The sequence below is a fragment of the Meriones unguiculatus genome, chromosome 10, assembly GCF_030254825.1.
Source record: "Meriones unguiculatus strain TT.TT164.6M chromosome 10, Bangor_MerUng_6.1, whole genome shotgun sequence".
NCBI lineage: Eukaryota > Metazoa > Chordata > Mammalia > Rodentia > Muridae > Meriones > Meriones unguiculatus.
In genome coordinates, this window is record NC_083358.1 from 118,692,029 (window position 1) to 118,704,626 (window position 12,598).

Here is a 12,598-nt window from a genome sequence, read left to right on the forward strand (position 1 = left end):
TGCATCGCATCGCACAGCTAATCTTTCGAGAGAGATACTCGGAGCAAATGCGCATCATACAAAGCAAGTTCAGACACTAAACCCAACTCTCAGAACCTGCTCCTTAGAGAGAAAGTCACTGAGAGAGAAGGGGTGTTACCGAGCGTGAAATACTCAGGGCTGCTCGGTCTGGATCTGGGAAGCACCCTGAAAACGTCGCAGGGCTGAAGGCTGCCCCAGAGCCTGCTGGGATGTCTCCCCGTCAGTGACGGGGAGAACGGGGCTCCAGCCGCTCCCTCTTTTGGCGTGAGTTCTGCACTGCCACCCACCAACCCTGGCAGTGCTGCGGGTCAGGTTCCGGACCCCGTGAGACCAAGGACTGATCCTTTCAAATCAAAGCGAACCTTCTCTCTTTATACAGTGGCTGCTACAGGTACTAGCTACGGCGAGCGAAGGCTGACTAACATACGAGCATTCCTGTGCTCTTTCCCTTTTGCACACGCATGTACGAATACATGCCAACTTTCCCCCAAACTTTCCCCTCGGCCACACAAAGTGCATGGAAGTCACTCACCAGGGCTTTCCACTCGCTTATAGTGGTAGGGGTTGATGCAGACCTCTTTCTGCTTGGAACCGAATGGGAACTCACAGCATTCCAGGGGTTTCAGTTCGTGGTGGCTCTGCAGGTCCGGCCAGCGCCACACGCGGCAGTAAATGACGTGCGGCAGTCCCTTCCGGTGGGACACCTGCAGCCTGCCGTCCAGGGAGCGGGGGATGGTGACACAGTTACTGGGCTGCCCTGGGCAGCTCAGGGCCTTCTCCAGCTCTTCCATGGCCCCTTTCTTCTTCTTCAGCTTTTTCACCAAAGCGTCCACAGCTTTCTCTGCCCATTTTTCTTCCTCGTCACCCTGCTTCCACCCTAGGAGTCTCTTCACAGCTGGACTCGTGAAGGAAAACAAACTGGTCACATTCATAGCGACTGGTCGAGTTCCACACCCTCCTCAGACGGCGAGGCTGACAGCTCCAGCAGGCCGAGACGGCAGCTTCTTTACATAGGTTCTCTTTAGCCTCTCGGTCTGTGCTTCTAAAAGGTAGAAAATGCCGTTCCTCCCGTTCCAGCTAGTACCTGCAAGGGAAAAGAGAAGAAGCGGCTTAAAATGACCTCTAGACAAGTCACAATTAGCTACGTGCTGGGGGCTGCAGAGGTGGTCCCCGGCTCATGTTATTCAGCCTCACAATTCAGTGTCTTTATTAGAAAGATGCAACCCCATGCTGAACTCACAAGCATTTACAGTCTATGATGACAGGAACTGAACTGTGTTCTCCTAAAATTCCCAAGTTAAAGGCCCAGTGACCATCGAAACCACTGAGACCAACTGTATTTGGGCTTGGAGCGGCTAAGGAACTCAGTAGGGTTAAATTAGATGATAGGGGTGGGGCCTTGAGGCAACAGGATTGACGGCCTTAGAGGAGGAAGAGAATAGATGATCACAGCAGCACCCAGGCCCTGGACAAAGGTCATGTGAAGTGTTTCCGGCACAGTGATCAATTTGCATATCGCCACCACCACCTGTGCATGCCAGTGACAAGCCTCAACAGACAACAGGCAGAAAACTGCACAGAATCAGAACAACTCTTGCATGCCAGTCGGTCCTATGGGAGACTGACATATTAACTGAGAAGTAAGAACTGACAACTACAGAAGAGTACAGTGTAAAATGGGACCAACTTTTATATGCAAAACCAACGTAGGAAGGAGTAAAATCATTTGGAGGATCAGATTTTGGGGGCAGAGGTCCTAGCTCAGTGTCTAAAGTGCTTGCCTTGTAAGCATGAGGGACTGAGTTCGATACTCAGAGCCCACACTAAGAGTTCTGTGTGCTTATAACCCCTCCCTGAGGAGGGCACGGCAGGGCTCTGAACTTGGTGGCCAGCCAGCCCCGACCACTTGGCAAGCTCGGATCAGTAAGGAACCCTGTCTGGAGAATGAACAAACAAACAAGGCAGCCAAGGGGGGCCAGGCCTGATGTCTGTGAGGTGCGCAAACAATCACATGTAACAAACAACACTAAAGGACCCCTCAGTTCTAACACAGCAAGGAATGCAACAATGATATTGTTATTGGAAATAACCACGTTTCAACCATGAGTCAAAGAAGAAATTACAGGAGACAAAGTATTTGAACTGAATGATTGTAAAAATGTGACGCCAAATATAGTAAGATGTGACAAGCTGTAATCATATGGGAATTTATAGCTAAAATCCATTTACTGGAAGAGAAAAAAAAAGCCGAAAAACTATGTTCTATGTAACCAACATGGGGAGGTGGACAGCGATTTAAGTCCAAAGGAAAATACAAGGAACTGAGAAATTATTTTTTTAAAAAGTGTACTAGAGAAAACCTATGAAGTCAAAACACTAATAAAATTGTGTCTTTTAGCAAGGCTGGTCAATAAAATAAAAAAGTCACAAATGACTCACAACAGAAGGAGCTGAGGAAAACCTGGTGGTCAAACTTAAAGCTACGATGACGAATGGTGCTGGCAGCTAAGTGGGCTAGCTGCACTTCCGTCTTCATCACTGGGGGAACCAATCTGGCCACGCTATCTCAGTGCCCTATCTTTGGAGCACAGCACGGTACCTGGTACTGGACAGACTCAGTAAATGCTCGGTGACTAACTCAGCTCCAGGAAGAGCTGATACTGAGATGAAAAGATTCCATATTCCCCAAGTTCCTCCAACATGAAGGCTGCACTTCGGTCAACGGAGAACTACTCGTTCTCTTTAAAGAGCTTCCCCCACATTTACTAGTTACTTTGAAGTTTTCACTTAACTGGAAAGGAGAGAGGACAGGGGTAAGCCACTATCGGAAGTCTCGCTTGATTGGCAGACACCTATTGATACGGTGATTCGCTGCTCAGTAAAACGGGGGGGGGGGGGGGTGTTGTTTTGTGTTATTTTGTTTTGTTTCAGAACTGGAAAGACTGGTTCTTTCCAGGTCTCCTGCAGCAAATTAGAGAGGCCTTGACTTTCTTCCAGGATCCCAAATAAACTTTTAATATTTAGTAACTGACTTTCAAATAGGAGGGATTATTTATCTCAAAGACACTTGAGGGTTATTTTCTGATGAGGGTTTACTACAGGAAATGAGTGTGTTGGGGTGGAGGGGTACCTAAGCACCACCACTGTGGATCTTTATGACCCTCAAAACAGTCTCCTACATACCTGGGACATAGTGGGTCGGGGGAGCGGTGACGCCCGGAAGGAGCTCGAAGTTTAAGGGACGAACACGTTGGAAACATCCCTGCAACGCCTACTGAGCAAGTGGCTATCCGATGCCAGGGCCCCAGGACTGCGCAGGGCCTCTGCAGCTACTCCAGGCCTCTGCCAGGAGGAAGGCTGATACAGCACCTAGGAGATGTGCCGTCGTCAAACACGCAGAAGCCAGGCTGACACGCACGCGTGTCCCCAAGGTCTTACTCTGAAATCCCAAGTCCTTATAGTATGAGGAGGTGTCCCCTGGGAGGGGGTCAGGTCACGGGAATAAAGCCTCCACTGAAGATACTGCACGGGATCTAATGTTGGGGCATTACAGGCTACGGTCCAGCCTGTTACACAAGCTTGGACAGGTGAAGTCAAACACCAGTACAGAACAGACAGGACGAAAGGGAGTGAAGAACGAACTCCAGGATTATCAGGAAGTTGTTCCAAAGAGGACGCCTCAGACGGCCTGTGAGAGACAAGAGTGAGACAGCGTCCTGAGCGCCCCCAACCCCCCGGTGCAATCCTCCAGCAAACCCTGAAAGGGGCTTCCGTGGTCTTCACTTTAGACACGAGGAAGTGGAATTCTGAAGAGTGAAGTGTTTTGCTTCATGCTCTGTGTCTGTCTGTGAGAGGCAGAGAGGCAAGGTGTGAAGACCTTTTCCCCAAGTCTACTGCACAGACTGCTGAAATGCCACCCTAACCTGCCTGCCTACAGACCAGGGACAGGTATCCTCGGTCTGGAGTGACAGAGCTGAAGCAGCAGCAGCAGCAGCAGCAGCAGCAGCCTCGGACAGTGTATCGGCAGGAGGCTGAGGCCAGGCCTGGATGTGACTCAAAGGTAATGCCTTCGGGGAAGCAGGGTCTCTCAGAACCACTTGGGAGTGGTCATCCGTGCAGCTGAGGTCTGGACGGCGCTCTCAATGATAAAACAAAATGGTCGAGCCTCGAATGTAAGCATGATGGCCACAAAAAGTACAGACCGACAACGCTTATGGGAGAGAGCTAAGGCTTTTCCAGCTGCCAGCCAAACAGGCAGCTCACATGAGGGACTCCAACATGAGCTCTACACACTTGGCAACACAACCAGATTTTTTTCCTGTCCCTTTTTGTACTTCCTGCCTTAGTTTATGTCAGAAGCTAACTGGCCTTATCAGTTTAAAGCGCAACGTAAAACCATGAGTCAGCATGCAGAGATTTCCTTCCCTCCTGTGCAAATACAAACAATTCACACTGACCAAAGGGGGGAAATCATCCAGTAAGGAACACTCCAGTCAACCCAGCCACTTCACCAGAAGCTTACATTTACCTGCAGAGGATATTCTAAATTGGCAAAGGGGGAAAAAAAGGAACAAAACTTCACACCAAAATTTTCAGCATAAAATTATCTACCACTGGAAAATAGCTATGCACACATCCACTGGGTGGACTTTATCAGCCCTGACACCGCGCTCACAGACCCGCTGGAGAGCAGACAGTGGCTCAGAGAAGTGGGGTACACAGTGGGCAGGGTGAGTATGCCAACAGTAACAGCAGCTGGAGCTCACAGAACAATGTCTCCCTCCCACTTCCCCAAACTTTCCAAGCAGTCTCTACAAAAAGGTTTTGAAACTTCATTATACAAATATTTGCTAACTAAACAACAACAGAAAGCTGGAATTGGAGAGTGTGCAAGCTCTTGCACACATGCACACACACACATGCACACACTAAGTTGCTGAAGCTGCCTGACTCCTTAGTCAGGTGGGTAAGAGAAAGCAGGAGAGATGATGGCTCGGCAGTTAAGGCTGGTCCTCCCCTTGCAGAGAGCAGCAGGCCCCAGGGGGTCCAGTGTCTCTAGCCTCATGCCTCTGTGGGGTCCTGCCTCACGCACATAACAGGATTGGCAGTGTGACCCGCTCCAGAAATAAAAGGGTAATCTTAAAGTGGTTCTCAATCCAGAAAAAGTCTCAGCACAGGAAGGATTTCAATCAGTACCATTGGAGACCAGGTCAGCAGCAGAATATTTATTTTTAAATGGCTAACTTTGAAAGTTATGGAGTATTCTTTATCGTAAAGGGGGGTGAAATTTAAATACTCGTAATTGCTGAGTAATTTGCTTTGTGTTAGAGGAAACTCAATCAACCAATTGCACAATGGACAGTTTCCTTATCTCTGACTCATCTGGTAAAGAAACATGTAATTACCTAATTGTGTAAATATCAGCAAAATGCAGCGTCTGCATTCAATGCCGAGTTCCTTCAGGAAGTTTTAACAGGCTGGCTAGCTTGTACCTGAAGACACAGCTGGCCCTCCATGTTTGTGAGTTCTGTACCTGTGGATTCAACCAACAGCTAATAAATCTATGAAAATGCTCGTGGGCAGGCAGGACGGCTCTGTGGGAAAAGGGCCCCGAGTCTTGGCAATCTGAGTTTGATCCCTGGAACTCACAGAAAAGGGGGAGAAAAGTGACCACACACACACACACACACACACACACACACACCACGGCCTGTGTGTCCACATGCACACATCATTCATATATGCACACACGTTCATTTTTAAAGTGTGTGGGCACGGAACACTTCACTTCCCTTCAACAGCGGAGACCTCTTTGCAGAGCGTCCCTACGGAGTTTAGGAACAGTGTTAGCGGCCCAGAAAGATGGGCTTACCTCCAAACCCTGCAGTCTGAGATCTCCACAGGCCCAAAGGCCTGAGGGGGCCTTGAATAAGATGGAGGGAAACGAGACATGTAAAGACGGTCACTCTTGGTCTCAGCTTGGACAGAGAGCTGTCTGTGGATTCCTACCTGGACATGGAAACCAGTGGACTAGACAGAGCACATGATTTCATATGTATAGAGGGGCTAATTAAATTTTCTAGTAAGATAGTCTCAGAAAAATGACTGAGAAAAATACAATCAAAGGCACCTACGGCCTTTAAAAGGTGACAGATAAGTGCTGGGCTGTAAGAGGCAGGCCGGCTGCCCCTCCCCCACCCCCTACCAGTCCTTCCATCTTAAAGAATGGCCTGTTTCCCCGACCACAGGTTAACAGAGATGGGCTGACCCTGGACCCAGAGTAAGCAAGGCCACAGAGAGGCTGGCAGAGCTGTGTCATTTGCTATCTTTACTACAGAAGACCGTCTTGCCACCGGCCCTGGGATCACCGCAGCCTACCCACCGGGAGACCGCTGTCCGGAGCAGCGGTTCTCAACCTTCCCAAAGCTGGGCGCTTTAACACGCTTCTCCATGTTGTGCTAGCCCCAACCACTGGAGCACTCTGTGCTGCTTCCTGACTTTAACTTTCTACTGTTGTGAACTGTAATGGAAATCCTGTTCTCCTACTATCTTAGGTGACACCTGTGAGAGCGTCATTCAAACTCCCTAAAGGGGTCTCTCCCTGAAGGCTGAGGACAACTGGTACAGAGTCCTCAGTGGGGCCTGAATCAGCATCTGAGAAAGGTACAACCAACCCATTCCAGTATCCAGTCTTAGGGAGGGGAATCACTGCTTCCTCGGAAAGCACCAAAAAGAGGCAAAGGAGCACACCAGACTCTACGATGAGACTTTTATTACTCCAGATGGATTTTTAAAAAGTTTAAGTCTTCACACTCACCGAAACCACAGCTAACAGAAGACTAGAGGCTGCAAAAGACAAAGGATGTAAAGGAGGTTTCCTTTTTCACAGGCTTACTGACAGTAATATATTATAAAACATAAAAAGCCACCAAAACCTATAATTCAGTGAAGAAATACAGTGAGTTTCATCGGTAAGAATAGGATGGAGAAGTTAAAAAGAGGGGGGGGTACAAAACCATCATTATAATCATTAGGCTTATGTGAAATTAGGCCACTGGGTTAACCAGAACTTCAGAAGACCAAAGTGCTCAAAACTTTGAATAAAGTATTTCTTATTTAAAAAGCCAGACAGCAGAATCCCCATGGAATGGGCCCAAAACAGCTACACCCTCACTGCCTGACAGACATCAGCTTTCTTAAAGTAATCTTGATTGTCAACTTGATTAGGTTAAGAAGTTCCGAAATTAGTGACTCACACCTCTGGATCTATCTGCCCAGAGGTTTTCCAGAGAAGATTAGCTAAAGGTGGTAGAAGCCCAGCCTGATTGCCGGCTGCCCCTCCTCCCGCCCTGGATTAAGGGCTGGAGGGGATTGGCAAGGCAGAGTCAGGAACCCCTTTCCTCTCAAAGCTCTGGTAGGCAGAAATATGTGAACCTCTGAGTTTGAAGACAGCCTAGTCTACAGACTGAGGTGGGGTGTGTGAAAATCTGGTATGTCTAGGCCTCTCCCACAACAAGCAGAAGAAAAAGTTACTGTACTCTGGTTAAGGAAAATGGTAAGACAAGCAGGAGAAAAGAAGTTAAAATTGCTATACGATTCAGTGCCATTACATGAGCATAAAAATGAAGGTGGGCCTCACTACGCTGCTTTCAGAAAATATCTTCTAGTAGAAATGCTTTGGTCTGGGTCACATGGTTGGACGGGTTTGCTCTGCGGGCAGACACAGTTGAACTGCCTGCTCATTCCTTGTTCCCACTGAAAACAGCAGTCAACTGTAAATATATCCCCATCAGAACCCAGGTCAAGAGCAGATGGTAACCCTTGCTGCTGACCCAAAGAAAAAAGAAAAACCCTAGAACAAAAGGAAATTGAAAGTCATACAACCTCTCAATATTCCTTCTATGGCATCTAACTAAATTTTTGAATTACATTTATTTACTTGTTAATTTGTGTGTGTGTATGTGTGTGTGTGTGACGTGCACATGCAGAGGCCAGAGAACAACTTTCAGGAGTCAGTTTCCTCCTGAACTGACTGACTCTGGCCAGCAGGCTTTTTGGAGTACTTTAAAGGTACTTTAAAGCAAGTACCTTTACCTACTGAGCCCTGTCTCTGACCCTTGATGTATGTTTTAAAGACTTTATTTCACTGCCAGAAAATTGGGCTAAAATGAACTTAGTCAAGTCCCAGAAAAAAAAATGTTTACAAAATTGCTAAGAAAATAATATGAAGATGTTCAGAGATCACAGGAGTCTTCCCTGTCCTGATCAATGACGGGATTGATGACGCACAGTATCTAATTTACCTTGTTTTCATTTAAAAAAAAAGAACAAAACCTTTTCCAGCGTTGGATTTTCCTCAGTGGGGGAGGGGTGGTAGGCAGCGACAGGAAAGAGAGCCAGGAGGTAGAGGGCTCAGCTGGCACAGATGCCCTTAAGATGCAGGCATTAACAGCCAGGCTTCCAGCCTCAGTGTGACAGGCTATCAGGCCATATGTTCTCTCCTGAGCGCTGATGAAGCAGAAGCCTTAGAAATCAGCAGAGAGAGTGTGTGAATCCCACATTACCGTTACAAACCTAGGAGGGCTGTGACATTGCAAATGACTTCAGAAGTGGTATCCCCTTGATGAAGAATCAAAGAGTTTATGGCTGCCACCCCAACAGGGCTTCTCAGGACTCCAGTGCAGTTTACTGTTTAGATGACCAGGTATGTGTGTCAGGGTGGCCTTCCTAGTCTATCAGAAAACCCTACCCTCTGCATTCACAAACCCTTTCCCCAACATGTAGGCGCAAGTGGGGTGCTTGGCTCATTTCACTCAGATTCTCAAAGAATAGCCAAGTTCAGGATTTTTTTTCTTAATCTCCTTAGATAATTACTTCTTTGAGTGAGATTATTGCCAATTCAAAGTTTCCTTACCATCCCTGACTTCAAACATCAGCCTTGTTTTTTCTCCATCTCCTTGACATTTCCCCTAAACCCTACTGGATGATGTTTCTTCAGCCAGCATGAAGGAACCTTGGGCAGATCCAGAACCCCATGACCTTCCCCGAAATAGCTCATCTGTGTACTCATTCCTGAAGAGCAGGGGAGATGAGCCCCTTAGTTGTCCCCTACGATAAACACAGGAGCAAACAAACAAAACCCCACTATTCTCTTTGACTTGTTAAACAGTACTTTTACAGACTACAGAAGGCTAAACGGGACAAACTTCTGCTGGTGCCCAGTAGTGGTGCTGTTAGCTGAGCTCCTGCTGGGAACAGGGGCTGCTTCTGCATCTCACAGACCCTCCTCCTAAGATCTATGGCTCTCTCACTTTTACCAAGAGTCTGGATGCTCAGAGGTTCAGTAGCTTCTCTGGAACACACTGGAATAAGAACCTACGCTTAGCCAGTACTGACATAAAGGCAGTAATCTGCCAGGTACCGTTCTGCACAGCTTTAACCCACCACTTGGGAAGCTGAGGCAGGTGGATCACCTTGAGTTCAAGGACAGCCCTGGTTACCTGGCAAGTTGCAGGCCAACCAAGAGATACACAGTGAGACCTAAAAAAAAAAAAAAAAGAGCAAGAAAGAAAAGAAAAAGTTGATGAATCAGGTTCTAAAAACCAAGCAATTCAATGGCAAATCCACAGATGCGAAGGTGTTTGAGCTCAGGCGGGAAAACCATCCCTTTCGCCTCCAGCTCCCACTGCCCAGCATCTTTCAGAGCACAGTCTGTTTTCTTGCTGAACCTGCAGGTGCTGTTTGTCACAACAGCCACATCTGTGGGGCGTGCTGGGGTATGCTGCGCAGGACAGCCTGAACTCTCTCCCTATATTTAGAGCCGCTAGCTCCTGTCTTAGCTGCTTAATTTACTCAGTGCCCTCTAGAAGGGAAACACATCCATGCCCATCACAGGCATCAAAGGAAACATCTTTGCAAGTTATATCCTTTTGCAAACCAACATATGGTCTCACGCCACTCTCCCAATTGTTGAGGCCCTCCTGTGGGAAGAGCATGGAATTTTATTTCTTTTTATCACTTGAAAAAATCACTTCCCTCCTAATTCAGTTAAGCTGGGTGGAGGCCACTTCCTCCACAGGTGAGAGAAATAAAACTTGTTGCTTTGACATTGTCAGGAATTTTAGCATTAACCATTTATGTTTTCAAAATGGAAACAAAAGGCAAACTTTAACCAAAATTAGCCAGAGCCTGTTTTTCAGGCGTTCAAAGAAAGCCTTTTTTTTTTTTTCGGTGATTTTATGATGGCTCCTAAATAAAAAGCAGAGTCCTTAACTTGAAGACGCTTAAGGTGCGGCTCCCCACTGAACAGCTGCCGCCCCTCTGACCCGCAGTTCCCTCTGCCACGGCCTGCTGAAGCCACTACCAGCCTGCCCAGGATTAAATGTGAATATATAAGGGTGGTCTGGAGAGGTAGCAAACGAAATCTGAACATACTCTGTTAACGGAGCAATTTGCCAAGTGATGCTCTTGAAACTGGTTCATTTTCTTTTTGTTTAAGTTCTAACCTTATCTTTTTAGTATTTAAAAAAAAATAACTTCCACAGTTACTTAATTCAGCGAACCCCAATGTGGACCAAGAACTGCTGTAAGTGCGGAGACAAAGGCAGTGCTCTGAAATCTACGGCTCCCATATTCTGCTGTCAAGGGAGCCTCGCGGAGAACACGCCCTGAAGAGAGATCCAGGAAATGCACGGTGAACAGCGGGAGCGGGAGCAAAGACCATCTGTCAGGAACTGCCCACAGGGTTCCCGGAAAGCCGGAAGCGCAGTACGCTGCGGCGAAGCTCGAAGCTCGGTGAAGGGGACGAGGGGACAGGGCCGGGCAGGGGACCAGCGTGGGGCGGGAGCTCAATCAGTCACATCCGACTCTAACACAATTGCTGCAGCCTGCTGGGCTGTGACAGACTGAAGGGGCAGAGAGTGTGAGTGGGAGAGTCTGAGGGGGGGTGTTAAAGGCCGGGACTAGCAGAGGTGGAGGTGACTAAAGGAAAGCTTAGCTTCCTTAGAACGACCGTGGATATCTGTGCTCACACAGATCTAAAGAACGCAGGCACCTGACAGTACCAGATTTAAACACACTGGGCACACACGCCTATTTCTGAATATGCAAAAAAAGGAGAGATACATTTACGAATCACACTAAAAATTGAAATTTTCGCTTAAAAGATGCTACAAATCAGTGTCTCTCCCATGAAACCTTCAGAAGTCTGAAAGGAACAAAGGCTGTTTGTGTGCTGAGGGGTGCACCTGAGAGGTGGCGGTGAGCTGCTTTTCCGTCTGTGCTGGGGCTGGGGCTGCCACTTGTCTGAGCAGACTCTTGTTCTCACGTTTAAAACCCCAACAATAAAAGCTGAAAGTAGGTAAAAAGGTTCATTCTGCACAGCCGCCAAAGACCAACAGGTGCTGTGACTGGTTTTTTACATCTGTGAAGGGGAAGGGACTGGAAGGGGCGTTTGCACACTGAATGAGTTCCACCCAATTGGGACTTTCAGAGAAGCGTGTCGCACCCCTGCGCCCATTTTAGAATCTGTGATCTCGCCTAGATAAACGAATGTGGATGCAAATGAACCCTTTCATTAGGCAACTCAACGAGAAGGTCAAAAATTCAATTTCACACGATGGTTTCCTATTAGAGAAAAGTAAGTTCGTGTTTCCCATTAAATCCTCTTTCCATCAACACCAAGATTCTCAGCACGTACAATTTTTACTGAGAAAAGAGGGGGAAATGTTCTGTTACCCAAGAATCGTCCACAGCACACTGCACCTCTTTTTCTAGAGCTGGGGAAAGTACTGTGGGGATGAACTCTGGAGGACCACTGACACCCATGCTGCGAAGTCACTTTCTTCTACACCATCGAGAGCCCATCGTCAGCCTCTCACACACAGACGGACCACTGCACATGCAGCCAGGAGAAACCAGCCCATCAGCTTTTGTCCCATTCGTCAGAGTTCCCTCCACCTAAGAGATAATAACAGAGGCCTTTTTCCCCTATATTTAGAAAATAAGCTTTAGATCTATGCAAATATAAACCAAAAGGTCTGCCTGTCCCACAGTCTAGGTCTTTCTGCCTTGGATTAAGTCCAGTCCTATCCAGTAACCCTCATAAAACTTATCAGTCAGAATGAGGGACCCACACAACGCTCTCAGGAAGGCTTGAGAACCCGTCTCAAGCACTGGACAGCTTTAGTGTCCACTAATCCATAACTGAACAAACTCTTAAAAGGCTCAGCACTGACCCCAAAGCGCAGAAGACAGAAAGCTGGAATGAAAAGGGCTTCACATCACCACCGAGCTTGCGTGATGTGGAGGGAAGGAGCATAAGCCTGGCAGCTAGGACACTGGAGCCGGACAGAGGGCATTCTCTGAGCTATTATCTGCCGAGGGGCACATGAGCGCAAGTGGACGGGCATGGCTGTCCTCTTCGGGGCCACCACCTCTCCCCTGGGTCCTGCACTGTGCATCCTGTATGACGGAAATCCAGCAGAGGTCGAGGAACCCCGAACAGGTCACGGCTCACCAATTCCCTCCATCCCAACGAGAACCTGGTAAGGCCTGCATTCCTTTAGAGGCTGCAAAA

General features: G+C 47.8%; 1 protein-coding gene across 2 annotated transcripts in view; it reads right to left on the reverse strand.

Annotated features, from left to right (window-relative positions):
* Positions 1-12,598, reverse strand: part of Smad1 (SMAD family member 1) — a 61,389-nt gene that overhangs the window by 35,650 nt on the left and 13,141 nt on the right. For both annotated transcript variants that reach the window (XM_021635641.2, XM_060393214.1), the window contains exon 2: positions 554-1,105. In XM_021635641.2, the coding sequence (XP_021491316.1) occupies positions 554-953 (400 nt within the window). In that variant the 5' untranslated portion in view covers positions 954-1,105. The remainder of the gene's footprint in view (positions 1-553; positions 1,106-12,598) is intronic.